This window comes from Corvus hawaiiensis, chromosome 1, assembly GCF_020740725.1.
Source record: "Corvus hawaiiensis isolate bCorHaw1 chromosome 1, bCorHaw1.pri.cur, whole genome shotgun sequence".
Classification (NCBI taxonomy): domain Eukaryota; kingdom Metazoa; phylum Chordata; class Aves; order Passeriformes; family Corvidae; genus Corvus; species Corvus hawaiiensis.
The window spans coordinates 32,483,154-32,502,578 of record NC_063213.1 but is presented as its reverse complement, the minus strand read 5'-3'; the positions used below and the strand labels follow the sequence as shown (position 1 = coordinate 32,502,578).

General features: G+C 44.5%; 1 protein-coding gene across 2 annotated transcripts in view; it reads right to left on the bottom strand.

The window, feature by feature from the left end:
• The window catches only part of AOAH (acyloxyacyl hydrolase), a 74,089-nt gene that overhangs the window by 2,139 nt on the left and 52,525 nt on the right, over window positions 1-19,425 (bottom strand). For both annotated transcript variants that reach the window (XM_048298992.1, XM_048298981.1), the window contains exons 15-21: window positions 18,876-18,912; window positions 17,783-17,857; window positions 12,671-12,843; window positions 10,186-10,244; window positions 10,046-10,105; window positions 8,407-8,503; window positions 4,553-4,629 (exon numbers count right to left, since the gene is read on the bottom strand). In XM_048298992.1, coding sequence (XP_048154949.1) covers window positions 4,553-4,629; window positions 8,407-8,503; window positions 10,046-10,105; window positions 10,186-10,244; window positions 12,671-12,843; window positions 17,783-17,857; window positions 18,876-18,912 — 578 coding nt within the window. The remainder of the gene's footprint in view (window positions 1-4,552; window positions 4,630-8,406; window positions 8,504-10,045; window positions 10,106-10,185; window positions 10,245-12,670; window positions 12,844-17,782; window positions 17,858-18,875; window positions 18,913-19,425) is intronic.

Genomic DNA, 19,425 nt, shown 5'->3' with positions numbered 1-19,425 from the left:
CTATTCCTCCCAGTGCTCTGGGTGACTGCAACTGGGAGGTGGCTGTGTTATTTCAGCAGCTTCTGGCTGTTTTCCTTGTCTTCAGCAAACAGGTGATAGGCATGATTCTCAGCAAAGTGTAAATACCCAACTCATCTGATATGCGTCACTTCATCTTTTCCTCTTTATTTCTGCCTGGAATGTGCTTTGCTATGACTTAAGGAAGAAAAAGGGAGAAGCTAATCACACTCAAGCTGTGCTTTCCTGCCTGTATATAAACATTAAGAATCTTCCAAGCGTCTCAGGTTCCAGTTTGTGATGCTCAGGGCTTTTGCATTCTCCCTGATACCTTCATAAAAGCAAGAAAGGAAGCCATTTATGCAGGATCCTGTTGAAATGCATGGCCCTGTCATCCAAACAAAGCAATCGACTGTTCTAGAGGGAAGTGGTGTCCTTGAAGCCATCTGGCATTCATAAAGATTTGCAGTGAAATTTTGTAGTAAGGAGGAGATGCTGAAGAAATTCCCTGGGCTCCCTCTATAGTCACTGGGAAGAGAAAGACAGATTTTTTCCCAAGGACAACCAAGCTGAACTTTGGGGAATGGTGTCTCAAAAACAGCTCTAGAGGAAACTTGGGAGGACTGAGTGAATCACTTTGATTTTAAGTGTCAAAAGTAAATAGCATGAATTTCTTCTGCCTCCATCCTGCGCTGCATGTTTTGGAAAACACTTTATGGAGGCAAATTTTAACTTTGAAACTTTAGTGGAATGCAGTTATGCCAATTATGAGTGTTTTGTTTGCATCCTCCTGTTTCGCAACTTAAAAAAAAACATGCAGGAAACCCCTTTCCTCACAAGAAATTTACAGGAAGGGAATGTGGTTCTGGGCACAGTGAAACAAATTAGGACTTGGTGTTTATCCCATCTTTCAAGATTTTTAAATATAAAATATTGCCTGGAGTAGGGACTGTGGGCTAGTTTTTCCTGCCTGCCTAACCTTTCTGCAATGCATGAAAAACTGCACTAGCTCTGATGGCACAGGGTGAGTGTGGCCTTTTTTCTTTTCTCTTTTCCTTCTCCTTGCAACGTATGCAAGCTTCAGTTAGAAAGGTTCAATTCCCTCCCACACCCCTCCAGAATGTCTGGACCTCTGGACTCCTGGATATACACATTGACACCTGCTTCTGCCATGTTTATACCAGCGGACAACCTTTTTTTTTTAATTAAAGAGACAGTGGATAAACAGCAGGTGAAATTTGGGGGCTTACAACGGACACCAGCTTATCGTGCCCCTTGCTGTACCACAGTGATTAGGGGTCACCTAGTGATCACACTTGCCAGCTCACCCTTGGGGTGAAAGGGGCACAGAGAGTGGTTCCTTCATCCCAAACTTCAAAATTTCTCTGCATTGAAGGCAAGAGCTAAGGTGTTTATGCTTTCCTTGGAGTGCTGCTCAATTCAAAAATTTGGCAATATTTGTCAGGTGCTTCAAGATCTACAGAGGGAAAATTCAGCAGAAATGCCCTGGCTAGGTATCTTATCTGTTGTATTTACCAAGATGCCTTTGAGGTGGGGGGAATAGCTGCAGGGATGGAAGAAAGAGCCTCTGCCCACTTGACAAGCTGCATGGAATCAATCCTCTCCCGCTAGGCAGCTCTATATGCTACAAAAACCATACCTGGCCAGAGGCATTCATGTCAGGAGAAAGCAAAACTTTAAATAAAACTTGTATGAGGAGTGAGTGAATTATTTATCATCTTCCTTAAGCATACTCTAAAATAGCAGTTCTCTGCCCACACTTCCCCTTCTATTTACTAAAGGAGTCACTCTTTTGGGGCAGAGTGCTGCATCTCACTCCAAATAGTGGTATGTTGATAACGGACTTCTCCACTCCAACAGGAAAAGAAAAATGGATTTAAAATGGTGGATGTTTGGATAAGGCTAATTAATAAATCCTAGGAGGACAATAACTCACATGAAGTGAGGCATATCTACAGCTGGCACCTTGACTGTAAGGGAGAATGTACCTATAAAAGCATTAACGTCATCCTAACAGCAGGAGGGAGAGATCATAACCACTGCAGGATGCCAGGTCCAGAGGGAGTGAAATACGGCAGTGCTTGACTGGATCCTGGAGCTCAGCACTCTGGGGGCTGCAAGTAGGGTTTGCAGCTGTCCTTCAGTGTCCTTTTGTAATTTTCTTTTGGATAAGGAAGGATTCTGTTAAGATAAACATTTGCTGCCTTCAACTCTGTGCTACCTTGCAGCTGCTGGTGGGATACAGGATGTGGGCAGGAGGCTGGATGAAAAGCTGTGATATGGCAAGCCTGGCTCCCTTTGTGGCCTGGTCCTGGGGGTTATAAGAAACCTAAGGCCAGCCTCAGGGAAAGACAGGAAAATAATGACAGGAAAATAATGACAGGAAAATAATGCCAAGAAAATAATGCAAAAGTTTCCATTGCACTCCAGACTTCATATTGCACAGTTTCCCCAGATGGCAGGGGTGGGAATGGGGTTTGTTTTGTCACTGCTTTCACTCTCATTTCATTTGCTGAGTTTTCTCTAATTGCTTCCTTGCGAAAGGCCTGCAGCCAAAAATCAAGGCACACTTTCTCCACATCCCCAGGCTGTGAGTTCATACTTTCACGCAGCTGTCTTCTGGTACTTGTGTGGTAGACAGGCAGGAATTTCTGCTATGAAGGAGTCCCTCTTCAAACAGGAGGATCTTTTAATTTGGCATGGCTAAGCAAGGCACTGTATTGCCCTGAGTGACTAACATGGGTGTAAAAGATAGCACCTAAAGCATCTATTTTGCCTTTGGAGTTCTCCCAGCAGGTCTCCCCTATCTGAACTGAAGCACAGTCAATGGAGAAGCTGCTGCAGTGCTGGAATCCATCAGTGCTTGCAACTCGCTCCCATTGAAGTGCTTCTCCACTGACTGCTCTTTCCCAGTGTGGAAAGTGGCCTCACATTGGGTTATATGGAGATGGGGCTGTGGGAGTCAACACATGCAGGGCATTAGCTCACAACATAAAACTGGCCCATAAAATCCTCCCATGATCTGGAGCTACCAAGTGGCACTACCAGTGGCTGGGCAGTGTGGTGGGGTTTGCTTGCAAAGGAGACTGACTGCTGCTTTCCTCTGCACATGTGTTTGAAACCTGCAGGTGGTGTATAGAAAACTGGTTTTGCTTGCAGCTGACTGCAGAACATGCTCTCTCCACATTTTTTATAGGGTCAGAAAAAAACTAATTTGAAGTGAGCATGGTGGGAACCAGGCAAGCTCACACTAGATTATTGAACGCAAGCAAGGACTTACAGTGGAGCAGCTGCTTCTCCTTCTTTTATTTATTTCTGTAATAAACAGACTGTAAACCTTCTCCTGCCACCTGTTCTAGGAGGCCAAGCAAGCAAGTGAAAATGTAGTAATATGTAGCTGCTGAGCATAAGCAATTTAAATGTATAACTTCAAAAAGGAATCTTTGTTCCAGACTGTGACAGGGAAACCTGCAGCCTCAGAGGCTGCAGGGCAAGGGCAGGGCTGGAGAAGACCTGTCTGGTTTTTGCAGTGCTGCCTTACTGTCCTGATCCTGCACAACTCCCACGGGTGTTTGGGCAGGCAGCTGGCCAGCCTAAGTGGTGAGGATCAGTTTTTGCGCATTAAGACCTGTTTGGCCACGATACTGGTCAGTAAGGGGAAAAGGCAGAAGACCTTGCAGGAGTCAGAGCAGAGTGCAGCCATCAGAAATGGAGATATCAGCTCTGGGGCTACAGCTGTCATTTAGACCGGCCTAAGAAGGCACCCTGGCTTGTATCAGCAATGGTGTGGCCAGCAGGGCCAGGACAGTGACCGTCATCCTGTACTCAGCAACTGTGAGGCTGCACCTTGAATCCTGTGTTCAGTTTTGGGCCCCTCTCTACAAAAAAGACATTGAGGTCCGGAAGCTTGTCCAGAGAAGAGCAAAGGAGATGGAGAAGAGTCTGGAGCACAAGACTTATTGAGCAGCAGCTGAGGGAAAAGAAGTTTTTTAGCCTGGAGAAAAGGACACTGAGGGGAAATCTTAGTGCTCTCTACAATAATATTCTTCTTATGCTATCATCTAACAAATCATCAGAGGTTGTGATGAGGTGGGGGTTGGTTTCTTCTCCCATGAAACAATTAATAGGATATGAGGAAATGGCCTCAAACTGCACCAGAGAGGGTATAGATTGGGTATTAGGAAAAATTATTTCAGGGAAATAAAAAGGGTTGCCAAGCCTTGGAAGAGGCTGCCAATGGAAATGGGTGCATCACTGTCCCTGGAGGTATTTAACAGGCTTGTACATGTGCTGTTTAGGGACAGGGTTTACTGGTGGACTTGGCAGTGTTAGGTTAATGGTTGGCCTCCATGATCTTAGAGATCTTTCCAACCTAAATGATTCTATGACTCTCTCTCTTTTAAGAAAGACAGATTCCCCAAACCTGCATGCCTGTGGCATGCCAGCTGGGTGCCTGGGGCAGTAACAGGCACCAGCATCCCACCTGCTCCCACATCCCACCTGCTCCCCCCCATCTCCTGGGGCTGGGTTTTACCTGGCTGGGGTGGAAGCCATCAACTGGTTCGATCAGCTGCCAGGGCTCACCTCCCATCTTGCGCCACTCCTCAGCTGCTGCAAAGAGCACAGGCAGAGGGGTTATCACCAACCAGTGAGCACGGAGATGCCCACCCAGAGATGTACCCCTCTCCTCCTCAAAGCACCGCTGGTATTTTTAAGCACACGACAGCTCTGCGTGAAGATTATGATAATTCACATAAAGTTGTCAGAGCCAATAGTGTGTACAATCCCCTCTCCTTGGGGCAGTATTTAAGCCTTTATTGTTATTTTTTACCTCTGCTATATTTATGCAAGGAAGCGCTTTGAACATAAATGATCGTAAAACAATTCACTTTCCCTCCCAACTAAGATGGATGCTGTAGCAAGTAAGGCTGTAAATTATTTAATACTGATTTAATACTTTTGCATTTCCCATGTTAGTTGCATCTTCAGCAGTGCAAAAGAAAAAATAGAGATGAAGAAAACAGTGCTTTTTAGGGAAAGAGATGGTAACAGAATATTCACATGGGCTGAAGTCTGCATGAACAGACTGTCATTTTTGATTACTTATCTTCTGAGTGGTCTTTTTCAACTCCAGCAAAATAACCTTTTGAATTGCATAAGCGTGACATTCAATGCAAATGATGCTGTGCTGTAAGCCCTAGAGCCATTAGAGAAGTAAAAAGCTTTCTCTCTTCAAAAAGGGCTGTGGAGTGATCAAACATGGGACTAGTGGATATGGCATTAACAGACTGTAAATTCAATAATTCCTTTTATAATGACAGATTGAGAATTCTTAATAGCATTATGCAAGCATCCTGTCAGGAGGAAAATGTTCTCCATTCAAGCACCACAGTTTGATCTGGGCTCACTGCTGTTTTTTGGACCCTGGTTATTGTGTCAAAAAGTGCTGTCTGGGTCCCCACGCTAACTCTCATTCACAAAGAGGTGATATTCCTGCTTTGACTATAAAAACCTACTTGTGATGCTTCAGACAGCGCCCAAAACCTGTTTCAAGACACGGGGCTTGTAGGTTTGTTTCAAATTTACAGTATGTTGGGCACAACACATATTTACCTTAGATTACTGCATGCAGTGAGCATATAGATGCACAGTGAACTTACCTAACTCCTTATATATGATATCCTACATGGAGTATGAGGCTGTATACTGTGCTTTACTTTGTAGAGAGACTACTGTTCCAGTGCCAGAAATAGCAGAGGAGTAAGTAAGATAAGTAAAATTTGTATCAAGATAGGTTAATTTACACTGTTATACCTGACCTCAAAAAATCCTAGAATAGTGGAGCAAATAGCCACCAACTGAGTATGTCCAGAGTCTGTCTTAGAAATGCCTTTTGCCTTGTCTGGACAACACCAGAGCTTGCTTCTATCCACACCAAGGAAAAGGCATAACAAGCAACCCCTATCCCCCTCTTTATTGTACTGCTTCATAAAGGAACCACTAATTTCTTCAGTCAAGGTCAACATGTGGGCTAGAGTGTCCATCTGAACCTAGAATAAATGCTAATATGCTCAAATTTTACTGGGAAAAAGCTGGGAGCTGCTATGTACATAAATATGCCCAGGTCAGCCTGAAATCAATGTACTCATCACAGTGTTTAACCACTGCTAAATATTTGATGTCTGGAGAGTTTCGGGGAGGATTTGCTGCTTGCTTCAGAAAGAGACCAGAAAAGTGGGTCAGTAGCCTTAGCTGGCTTTTGAGCACACTCGCGATCTGACAGCTTTCCTGACGGCAAGTTCGAATCCTTGCCTCCAGGGCTGCAGGAAATTTTGCAAAGTGTCTTTCAAAGCTGATGTTTGTATATGCATGTGTGATTTTGTTTACTTCATTTATTTAATGCGATGTAATCAAGAACAGCAAATTATATTAAGATGTTTCCTTTTGTGAAAGCAAATAAATTAACTAAAGTTAGTAATTTAACTTATTAAAGTAATTTGCCTACCCAGCAGGTAGTTCATTCCAAGTCCTAATGACTTGTTAAATATTAAGTAGCTGAGGCAAAAGCTGCCAGGAGGCTTGGACACCCTGAAACTCTGTGCTATGAGAATGAGCTTGACAGTGGACCCCACCTCTCTGACAGAAACTTTTGGACAGAAAGGCTGCCTCTCCCATCCTCATTTCTTTACCTCCTCCTCCTCCATATGGTCTTCATGAGACCCAGAACCAGCTTCTGGAATTGGGTCATGTAGGATAAAATAAGTTTGTGAATTTCGATAGGATTTGGCTGCAAAATGAGATGGCAGCTTCATGGTTTCAAGGACAGCCAAGCACTAATGGGGAGAAGTGTTAGAGAAGTACACTTTAAAGTATTGACAGGGTGCTTCTGTCCTTTCGTGGCTCTGGATTTAGATGCCTGCATGTCCGGATTTAAAATACAGTCCCCAGATAAAATTTTTCAATAAGGACCAACATGGAACTACCTCTCTATGTGAATATAAAAACAAGGAAATGCAGATAAAGCTTTATCCCTAATTATTATATACTATTTTTTGAATGTAAACATTCAGGCTATTTTGGAGAGGCCCCAATGTGGTCAGGGCTGGAGCTCTGGCCCCATGAAGGGAGGTTGAGGGACAGGGATGGTCCATTCCAGGGAAGAGCCTGTGGGAAGATGATGAGGATGGGGCCACTCTCTTCACAGCAATGTACAACAGGAGAGAGAGAGACAAGTTGTAACACTGGAGATTCAGGCTGGATATAGAAATAAAAAGCTGTTTTCCTACTTTCCCATCACTATCTAACTACTTGAAATACACTGCCAAAATCAATCCCTCATCTCATGCTGATCCCTATTTTTAAAAAGAAAGAGTGTGGTTCTCCTTGTGAAGAATCCAAGCTGATGCTGGGTGTTGCCTCAAGCTGGACCCCTGTGCATCTTGCAAGGCAAACAGAGCTGAGATGGATTCAGGGACAGGTGTCTGTCCCCAGCCCAACAGGGACTATGTCTGCTCACTCTCATAGGTAATGACAAAAGTTTCCAGGATGTTTTAATTTATTTTTAAGTGTCAGTTGCAGAAGAAAGTGATTTAGGTAATGTGCTTACCTAATGTCACTAAAGATCCCAGAAGGACAGGTTTTGTAAGCTTTTCAAGTCAAAAGTTACAGTAGTATGTAGGTGTTTAAAGAAACATAGGAAAGAAGCCAGCTATTCCTGGGAGAGGTGCTTCTACTTTGGGAACAGTGAGAGTGGAGCTGTGTTATTGAGGCAGGAAAATGGCTGCTGAAAGATCTCCTTCCCAAGGCACTGCTCAGCCCAGAGGAGGCAGCATGAAGCCCAGTCAGTGACGAAGTAAACTACATCTCACGAAGACCACTTTGACCACTGCAGGTATGCATCTCCAGCCTAGATGACCTGCTATAAAAGCAATGTTCAAAACCAAAACCAAATCTTACAGACCAGGATAGGTTTGAGATTTCTTTTTTTTCTACATCAGCCTGAAAAGCTGCAGTGGACAAGCAGGAGGCCTTCTTAGCAAAGGCACATCTGTTGTCCCTGTCACCTTGCTACCCAAGAGAAAGTGGCCACTGTACTGTGCATCACTGGGCTTGTGGGTGCCGGCAGCTGGGACCAGCGGCAAGGTTGTTGTTCCCAAGGGGGTGGTGGGATCTTGTCTCAGGAAACGTCCCTGGTTACCCCAGCCATGGAAGCCAGGAGAAACTGGCATTAAGGATCCCTCCTTGGCCACAGCCCTGACTGCAGGGTCACCTAGGCTGGCTGACTATACTGCCCTTCTCGTGGTACAGAGCCAAAATATGAGGAGCATAGCAGCAGCCCAGCACCTGAGTAAGTGCTTTGTGAGAAAGACAGGGTAAAAAACAACTTACTTTTTCTCAGTGGGAAATCCATGTAGAAAATATCAAAGTTGACAAATTTCTCAGATCTTGCTATTTCTTTCAGGACATTGGAAAGTTGTAATGCTCTCTGCAAAAATCAAGTGATATAATGACTATTCATTGCTATTCATGTTGCTTTACACGGATCCAGCTTTTATCACTGATGCAGAGGCAGTAGTTTGAAAGATAATGTTGCTCTGTCAGCTGGGGGACAGGAGGTGAACTGGGGCCCTTCATCAGAACGTGGACTTACATGAGCACCACCAGCCTTTGGACTACCCAGCTCATCCTCGCAGGTTGCGCTGAGGCCTCAGTTGATTTCGTAAGTTTGACACAGCATATGCTTATTTCACTGGAGACCTCTTTTAGTAGTGTCCTTATATAAATATTCTAAGTTTCTTGCTTTTGGAGCCCAGTAATTTTCATTCCTCTTAAAGAAATGAAAAACTTTTCTACAAGAGAAATGTACTCTTTTCCTATTATCCTTCCCACTACTACGTTGTAGGTGATAATGCTTATCTATGCAGACTAAATTCCACCCTTACTTTCAGAAGAGTAAATTACCACCATTGAGTGTCTGCCTGATACATCCAGTGTAATTTCTGCAGCCATAACAGAGATCAGGATCTCCTAAATAAATTGTGCAGTTTGGATAATAACACAGACAATTAGTTTCAGACAAGGATTCGGAATGATTAATTCATACCCTGAAGACATATTCATTGTTCATGGACAGAAGTTACATGTACTCTCTGTTCTGTATTGTTGGTATGAATATATAAGCTGCAACCCTGCAAAGGTTTAGGAATGTGCTTAATGGCCTTCTCTGAAGTCAAGAGGGACAGGGCATAAAATGTAAGCTTTGGTGAAATTAAGGCCATAGTTTTGTTTAGTGAATGCAAACATTAATACAACCATACACAGAGATGAGACCTTTGATAATAGTTGGTTACTGGCTCTTTTACATGGCTGCAGGGGATTGCTGGGATTAAAAATCAGCTTGTACCATAAGAAAATAAGTGGCTGGTATTATGTGTCATTTACTTCTGCAGCCAGATTTTTAGGGTCAGTTTTAAGACATCTCTTTTCTGTCTGTTCCCATTCCTGCACTGAGCCTGGATACTCCCTGGTCGCACCATCTGGTGATTAAGTCCACAGAAATGTGTCAGAGGAAGATTAGCACAAATCCCAAATGAGAACAGGGTAAGGCTCTTGCTCTCAGGACCTGCTCCCGCAGCCAGAAAAGTCTATGCAGCTGGCTTGTCATACCAACAGCTCGCTTGATTCAAAAGCCTTTCCTTTCTTATCAGGTACATTTTCTTCTTAAAGAACAAGAACCTGAACAGTTTTTTCTTGGGGAGATCACATCCCTTGAGCATAAATTTGGGTAGCTGAGAGGTTGTAACAGGAATACCTTCACAAATCCCTTAACTTGAGCATGCTGCCTCCCAGAGCCTGAGAAGCATTTGAAAGGATTGTTGTGGATATTTCCACATTTTCTCCTTGCCTTTGGAAGGAAAAAAACCTGTGCTGACATCTTGCCTTTGAGGCAATTGGGCTTCTCTCCTCAGGCACAGGGCAGAGTGCCAGTGTACTGGGGCGATCCCACAGCAGCCTCATTGAGACTTACCTCCGAGGTCAGATTCCTGAGGGTCTCATTGGGGGTCAGCCAGCCGCTGCAGGGGCTCACCTGGGCAGGCATGAGGAGAGGGGCTTTAGCAGTGGGCCAAGATGAATGCGGAGCTCCTAAGCTACAGCTGCAGACCTTACCTGGAGGCAGTCGAGGAACGAGTAGAGTTGACTGTACGTGACATCCTTGTTCAGCTGTCCTGCAAAGCACAGAGAGCAGAATTTCATGTGCCCGATGGCCAAATGTGACTTCATTCTGCGCATCTGTGCATTCCCATGCCTTACACCCCTAGGTGGGAAGAGGCACCCCAGGAGCCCCACCACACCCCCTAACCCCAGGGTACCCTCCCACCACCAGAGCTGGGGTGCAATAGAGGTGGCAGCACCAAGGCATCCTTGCTGCTGAGGTGCCCATGTCCCCACAGTGTGCACAGCCCCACACCTGCTTCTCCAACATCCCTCTCCGGCCTTTCACAGGTGATTTGTCTCACACGTGGGGTTAGTCATCACAGCCTATGCCAACCTCCAACGTGTGTGACTGATATTTTCCCGTTAACGTCTCTCACCTGCCAAAGAAATGCAGGGTTTGCCAAGTTGAAGGGTGCCTGTATACAGTCTGAGTTTTGCATTTACCTCACAGAGGTTGGCCTTAAAAGGGAGAAACAATTTTGCTGTCATGGAGGGAGGTGGATATGCTTGTGTGGGTGAGGAAATTCATGCACCAAGTCAAACATCCAGCTAACATTCCCTAAAATTCACTGTACTATGCAATAGCTTGGCTTGCTGAGAAAATTATCCATTTTCTCAATCTTCTTGCTTCTTTGGTAACTACAACTAAGATGGGAATTAAATGGCCACATTTTTTTGTATCAGCTATTTTATTGTTTGTAGTACACTGATCATCCCATCAGGCTTTGATATTTTTGCAGTTCTGAAATAGGAATTTCTTACTGTTGTTTTTAGGAACTGCAAAGTATAATCTCTCCCAAGTTAAAAGGGCTTCTCAGGTTGCTTTGTAGTGGCTCCCTGATACAGATGTGTTTCCTGCCTTTCACACAGCTGCTCATCTCCCAGCAGCTGTTCCAGCTGCCCAGGAAGCAAAAGGTGGGGGGTTCAAAGATCTAGCGTCACTTCTGGATAGCTGGATGTTCCAGGTTCCTGTAGCCTGAAGCATCAGGCCCTGGGATGGGCTGTTGTAGGGCCCAGGGATCTGGCAGAAAGCCAGACTGATGTCTGGTCATGGCTGACCAGCAGCCAAATGGGGAATCCTACTCACAGCCTGTCGGAGGATGTGCCAGAAGGGATCCCTTGCTGCAAAACGTGTTGCTTAGGATTAATTGGGTCCCTCCAAGGCAAATTACTCCTCTGAAATTTTTCCAACTGATCCTATAGTTAATCACTCCTGATTTGGCTACGTGTTGTTTCTGATAATTAGATACCCAGTTAGAGGAACTGTCGCTGTGATAAACATGCACTCAGGGGAAGAAATGGGTTTATGTGACTAAAAATTAATTATCACAGGTTCCCCCTGCCCTGAAAGGGGCAAGATTTTTCTCTTTTTTTCTTTTCTTTTTTTTTCATTGTTACTAGTATAGTGGTTATGAGGGAAAAATACAGGAGTAGAAATGGGGAAGATGGTAATGGTAAGATGGTAATGGAAGATGGCCCATTGCTAATCCCTAGGGAACACTGGGAAACTACAGCACAGGGTGTGCTGCAAGCTGTGTTACCGGTGGTTGCCAACATCATCTGAAGCTGTAATCTACCATTTTAATGATGTGATTTAGCTTCTCTCTCTCTTTGCTGGTGCGAACTATTATGACAACAACTTCCTCCTTGTCAGATGCAAAAGAGATTCCTTTACTAAAATACAAGTAAGTGCATGCTTTTGGTCTAGAAAATCAAGGACTAAGTGATCTGTTAATGGTCAGAGGTATCATGTCATTCACACCCTGAGATGACAGGCACCCACAGATAGCCTCCAAATCTCTGAAAAAAATGCCCCAAAGCACTTTACAGTAACTACACTCTTAGGGAATGCCCCAAAACATGCCTGCACACGGTGTGAGGTTTCAGTCATCACACACAGGTAGTGAAGGAGGTGCCAGGCACCCAGCACTGTCAGAAAATTCATTTCTCTAATATAAAAACAGTCTTTTACAACCCCCGACTTAATCTTCTGCCTTGGTCCACATCCAGTTTTACCACAACATCCACTAGTGAGTGTCAACATCCATTAGTGAGTGTCAACTAAATGTCCATCTCCACCTATAACAACAATCAGGATGAAGTGCAGGCAGGTTGGCCACAATTTTGGGCCAAAACTGGGGTAGAACAGCTTGTTTACACCACCACAGCATGTGTTGAGCCTGGGTTTAGAGCTGGGTGGGTAGAGCTGGTGGGGGAACCGGGCAGAATAGGGGTCTGACCTGTCTTGCACTGGGGATGGTAAGAGCTGTCATTCCTACTTCTGCAGCACAGCCAATATATGGCTCATCTCTCTCAGATCTCCTCTACTCTGTCAGGTTTGCTTGAAATCATTAATAGATTCGTAGATTTTTTAGGGAGAGAAGGCAACATGAATGGACAGATAACCAGGAGGAACCCCACAACACCTCATATTTACCTAGAGGATGGTATCTGTCATGCAGGTTATCCCAGAGGAAGCGACCGTCTACCAAGCCTGTTAAAATCACATGGCTGCCGTTTGGAAGATGGGAGTCCAGGTATCGCAGAGCTTGCATCACATTGGAGAGCATTTCTTTGGGTGTGGTCATGTGGGCCAGCGTGTCACGTTCCCTAAAGAAGAGGATGCCAAAAGGACATGGTGTCAAGAATACTGTGTCCCCAAAAAGGCACCTGAAACAGTGTCACTTTCTCTGTTTGCTGCTTTTCCACATTAAGTCAACTGAATGAAACCTTAGAAAAATGTTGTGATGTCTCTCACTTGTCATTGCCAAAATCAGACGTGATATAAAAACCTCCCTCCCTCAGTGTGCCCCATCTCTCTGCTACAACAGACAGATGCATCCCTTTTTTATACAGTGGGCACCTAACTCCAGTGGGCAGCTAAGCATCACACAGCTGCTCATCTGCTTCCCTTCCTTCCCTTCCTCCCCAGTGAGACAGGGGAAGAAGAGAGAGTAAAAGCAAGAAAACTTGGGGGGATCTAGGTGAAAAACCAAAACAAACCAGTTATTGTTCAATAAGCGAGGAAGAAGCAGAAGAGAGAAAGCAAGCAAAGAAGTGATGCAAAGCAAATCCCTCATCACAGCTGGCTGAAAGTAGGACTTCTTTCCCCATGGGTTCCTGCGCATAGCTTATACTCAACATGCTCTTTGATTATGCAAGGTAGGAATATCTAAGGTAGCTTTGTCTCTCACATGTCCTACACCTCTTACCAGAGCTCTGCAGGAGGGCAGGAGAGGGGTCTGGACAAACATGTGAGCCTGGAGAGAGGCGATATCTAAGATTAAAATAGTCCATTGGGGTACAGGAGCTGTGTCAGTGTTCCACATGGACTGAATGCCCACATGTTGTGACTCACTGTCAGGCGTGAACCTCTTCAAGCCAGATTCCCCAGCTCGGGTTTATCCTTCCCCTCTTGTATTTAGCTGTAAATGCCACAGGAGTGTGGGGGGAAATGAAATCCTAAAGTTGAAATACATTTCAATTTATATAAGGAAAACAAACAAGCAAAACCACCCCAGGCTGCCTGGAGAACAATGTTCTAGTTACATTATTATAGCAACCACTTTATTACAGAAAAAGTGTCCACGTGCTCTCGCGCCTGAGACCTATTGCCGCACTCTCATGGTGCCCGCGCCCAAAAGGGGCTGACAGCAAGGCGGGGAACACAGCCCTCAGAAGGCAGTCCCATCCCAACAAGAGAGGATCCATCCACCTTGGGAAGCAAGGTCTTGTGACAGTTTTCCTTCCATCTTGGTGGTGTGGCTCAGCTGATCAAGGCGTTCAGAGAGAAAGATTAAGAAGTAAGACAGGGGATGTCCTTCCAAGCAGGAAGGTTGCACTAATGACCAGCCTCACTGTTTTAGTGGTTCCCACATTTTTTCCTCTTGCTTGTTCTCTTTGCTTGTAGAAAAGCAATCACTTTAGCAGCCAGAAGGCTCCATTCAGGCCCTTTCCTTAGGAAAGTCCTTTCATCTCTTTCTTGGCTTCCCAGGGGTAAGAGAAGGGCAAACTTGATGCTTGCAGTGCTGAGCCAGCTGCTGGTGAATTGAGTCAGATTCCTTGTCAGTGAACACCATAGAAGCAGGAGCTTTCCAAGGCACTGTTGTTCTGTCTCAAGGCATTAGAAATGCTTGGGTTCAGAGGGGGGGAGTGGGTGCTGAGTCCTGTGTGGGAGAAGCATGTTCCCTTAGAAGGATTTGGGATTCTTCAGTGAGCTGCATTTTGCACACAAAATAATAATTGGGTGAGTTTCCTGGGCCCAGAAATTTATCTTAATGCAGTATGTGCTGCTGAAGCATTTGAGACTTCCTAGTAGGGAGAACTGAAAAACAGTATTAAGATTATGGTTTATCCTTGTGACAGCCACCCAGTCAAGCTACTTTTGAGATAAGACTGTGGATTTGCTCTGAAATTACTTCATTTCGCCTACAGGTGTTGCAGCACTTGATATCAAAATACCGGTCTGATGTAAGGCCTCTACCACAAGTAAACATGTCAGTATAAGCCAAAATTAATATGACATTCATAATTCCACTTTCTCTTGTCATATGGTATTGAAGTCATGCAGATATGTTAGTGTATTTCTTCAAATTTCCTTTCTTTGCCAGGCTACGAAATTAAAACCAAATGAGAAGAAAGCAACCTTGTAGGCACATTCTATTTTGGCTCTGCCATAAAGACTCCAAGGTGTCTGGGTGAGCACCAGGGTCCATTGTGGTACCCTCACCTCATTCCCCTGGGCTTGCTGCATAAGGCTGGTATGCCCAGGGCATGAGGGCTAGAAATGTTGCCTGCTCACACACTGTTTCCAGGGCCTGAGGGTGCAGCAGCTCTTTGGTGCTGATAGTCTTACAATAAAGGAGCATTATGCTCTTGCTGGCACTGGTGCCACTTTGTACAAGGTCCTTTCATGGTGGGTGCCTGCTCAGCCTGCTTTGCTGCTGTCACCTTGCTGTTTGTTGCAGATGCCGTAAGTGCAGACCTGTGAAGGAGAGGCTGGAGAAGCAGTGCCATACACTAAATGCAATTAGTATTTGCAGTAATTGTACAGCATTTGAGACTTCTGGTGCTCATTATTTTCTTGTCTGATCTTTTTTTTTTGTTCTAGATTTCTGTATCCCACATTCACACCTTGGAGGGCTGAGAGATACCATTGCCATCTGTCTTTATTTTTCTAACCCCCCTCTTTGGACACCACGGTGTGGAGACCACTGGAAATCTGTAACACAGGCTGCCAATTTCATTATCTTTTCCCTCTACGAACATCCACATTACTCACTGCCCCACTCTTCGCATGGGATGAAATACTCACATTTTAACAGTGCTTTGGGAAGAGCTGTGTCTACAGTACGCTCAGCACTATGCCCTCTTTTGAAGCCAAAATGCAGAATAAGGCCAGGAAGGCTGTACTGCTGCAGTTTAAAGCTGTCCTTGAAGGGGTTTTTATTTGCCAAGCCCTAGGTTTGAAGTCAAGCCCATCAGATGCTCTGCATCCTCTGTAACCTCTGTAGGTACATCAGAGCCAGGGCAGCCACATAGTGACAGGACACTGAAAAAAATCTGCTGTCCAGCCCCCTCAATGGAAACAGCACGATGCTACAGAAGCTGCAGCATCTTTCCTTGCAGGAGTCACAGGGATCAGTACAGCCTGATAGCCCCTTTTGATGCTGTGAATGTTTTGGAAGAAAACAGACAGAAAACAGCAGCGAGAATTTGAGCAGACAAAAGTCTCTCTGCTCGATAGCGGATGCTAGGATAAAAAGATATCAGAGTTTCAAACAAGTATTAAATACTGCTCTGGCAGGTTTTGGAATAAACAAATGGGTGAGGCAAGGTCAAAATGGTTTACATTTCTGAAAATTTCTTTTTACTTCAGACAAGAGTAGAAAGCAGTGTTAGATACAGGATAAGCAAAAGGAATAACCTGCAGAATGAGGAATAAAACAAAGGAAAAAGAGGTGCTTTTAGCAAAGGCAGTGACACAGCAGAATTGAAATATGTGTACAACAGAGCCTGGGCCAAGCCTGTGAGAAGACACCTTGAAAGTCTCCATGGCAGGAGCCATGGACTTCAGCGAAGGTGGATTTTTAATTTTTTGTGGAGGGGGAAGTAGGGGCTTTATCATCCTGGCAATGGATGCAACGGTATCTCCATTAGCTTCCCAGTAAACAGATCCCCGGGACAGTCTTGTCAGCGAGTACCAGGAGGCCTGTGACTGCTTTTCCCACTCTGTCAGAGCATGGTAGCATTGCTTTTGAGGATTTGTGCATCTTTCCCCTAACAGGAGCAGGATGCTGAGGGCAGATTTGGCAGTTTTGGGCAGGGGAGCAGAGAGAGCACAAGCACCAGAGGGTGGAGGTTTCATGGGAGGTGATCTCTGCATGCTGCCTGCCTGTGGCTAGGGCGCTGGTGATGCCAGGAAAGGATCTAAAAGGTGCTCCTGTGGTCCCACTTCTGCCCCAGCTGAAGGCTCCCAGGTGCTGCAGTGCCAAGAAAAGCTCTGCCTGGCCTTTGGACATCCTCATCTGGAGCACAACCCCTGTCAAGCAGAGTTTCAACCCATGAACTGCCTTTTAAGCACTTTTATGATACCAAACCTTGGCCATTTTCATGGCCACGTCTGACAGCCTGCATAATAGCTCCAACTTCATTATACAACCTGCAGGTGAGAATTTTCAAAATCGTTGGAAGGAAACTTAGCTGAGTGTGCAGAATTTGTCAAAGTGAGTCTCTGTGTAAGTCTCTGTGTATGTAAGTCAGACTGATTTCTTCCACGTACAAGAAAAGACGAAGACCGAACATGGTGAAAATAATGTTGCACTAGCACTCAGACCTCCTGCAAAACCAAAACTGCAGTATGGATGTGCTGTGCACTGGCCTGGTTGCAAGGTGTTTTCTGCCTTCCCACTACCAGGAGGAAGGGAAGCATCCAACCAGTGAACTCTTGGTGTCCCTGTGAGCATTGCTAATGTAATACCGCAACTATTAGTTTCGAAAGCTTCAGTTCGTTCTCCTGCAGAGCTTATGATGTGAGTAAAGCCAGAAAGACAAAACACCTCGTCAGGAGAGCACAGCAAAGACTGCAGGCAGCAGAGGCAGGGTGAAAACAGACCTCGACAGGGGATTATTTTGTCACTCCTCAGAAATGATAAACCAGTCACGCTCACCCTCCTGACAGGAGGTGGCACACTGGGTAAGACAGATATACATGCTTTTAAACACTTTTTTTTCCCCCTCCTGTTGTTATTATTCATTTCCTTTGCTAAGTTAGAAATAATTACTTCAGACATACCATTGGTCATTTTATGACTGGCTTATAAAAGAAAGAAAGGCAAGCTCCAAATGAGGATTGGTAGGTGCCTATGACAAATACAGGTAAAGAAACAAGTATTTGCAGCAGAAAATTAAGAAATAAAGACCAATAGCAAAGAAAAATGCCACCATGGAAGAGTGCAAAGCAGTGAGACACAAATGTCCAGGCAGTCAGCAGTATTCTAAAGAAGTCAAATTTATGCTACTATAAACGTTCATTTAGTTTACACCTTACCCATTGCAGACATCATTCCCAATTGTAGCATAGATAACTATGGCTGGATTGTCCAACAGCTGATTTCTGGCCAAACTAAAAGATAAATATGGAGCCATATTAATGGAGAAATACACTCTCAGTGTCTGAATTGAACACTGTGCTTTTGTGAGATCACATTTGGAAGTATCCTGGTTGGATATGGCCAATGACCAAAAGACTATGCTCTTATGTTTGGGAGAGGGCTTTTTTTTCTTGTTGGGTGGTTGGGTTTTTTTCACTCTAGTTCTATACTTTAGTAAAGTGTCTTAAATAAAGTTTTTTCACGTCTCCTTTTTGCTGCTCATGAACTTGTCTATTTCACTGTTTTTCCTGCTGGCTTTCTATTTTCTTTGTGTTATTCAGAAGCCAAATCAATTGGGGCAAAGACATGAATCACGACGGGAATTTTTAAATCAGAGATGGGAGAGGAAGACTAGGTTTGGCTGACAGCTAAGTCTACCTGTAGAATTGAACTCAAGATCAAATCAGGATGTAGTTTGAACCTCAGTGCTAGAGGGCAAGGATTCATTATTACTTTTTCTGGAGGAGAGACAAATAAATCCTTTAGGACGTGAACTACATCAGTGTCAAGCAAACTAAATCAAATCCAGATGATCACAACCCACCCAAATTCATCTGAAAAGGAGAGCTGCTGCTCTCACTACCCAGCAGCTACTCAGTTATATCCATATGGAAATTGCAGTGGACCTGCCCATGTCTATCTACATTGCTACACGCAGTTAAGGGGACCCAACGAACAGATTTACAGAAAGGCTTAGTCTCTTCCCTAAAATCACTGGAAATGGTCCCCTGGCTTAACTGAGCCAAGTTCAAGGCCCTGGAGATGGTGATACCCACACTCAAAACCAGTTTTTCTTCCGTTTAATGATGTTTATACCAGAGAAGAAACAGCCAGCACTTCAGAGCATGCTGGTCAAGGGAAGCTGTGCATTTTAGAATACTCATGGATAATATATTCCTCACAGTGCTTTGCTTGTTTCTGTCAAAGAAGTAAAACTCCATCAGTGCTTATGTACTTCAAGTTAGGTCTTGAATCCCATTAAACACTCACCTTTTTATTAATGAGAGGAGGTTTCCTGAAGAACCACCTGATCACACATAGGAGGAACAAGAGAAATAGTACAGCATTGTTAGAGTGACAAAAAAATCCTGAATGCAAACCCAAACTTCATCGCGTATTTCCAAGAATGTAGAAGCACTAAAAGTAAAAAGGGAGCAACAATTCATCTCTGTAACCTTTTTAGGTGTTGGCACTAAGAAGTAAAGCTATATCCAGGGACCTGCTGCTTTCTTAAGAGTCCCACACTTCAGACTGTAGAAAATCAAATACTTTGAAGTGCAGGGTTGTTTGGATCCGGCTTTTAATCCAGATCTGGCAGCTTCTTCCCATCTGTTGAACGTAGTAGTCTCCTGTAAACCAGCCAACCTGACTTGTCAACAGTTGGTCTATTTTAACTTTCCCTATAAATTGCAAAGAGAACTGTTCTCACTCTTCTGAGAGAGTAAGTGTCTCACAGCTATACCACATTGGGACTGATTCAGGTCCTAAACATAGGCACAAGTGCCATTTTTGACATCCCAGAGTATCCAAGACAGCTGCA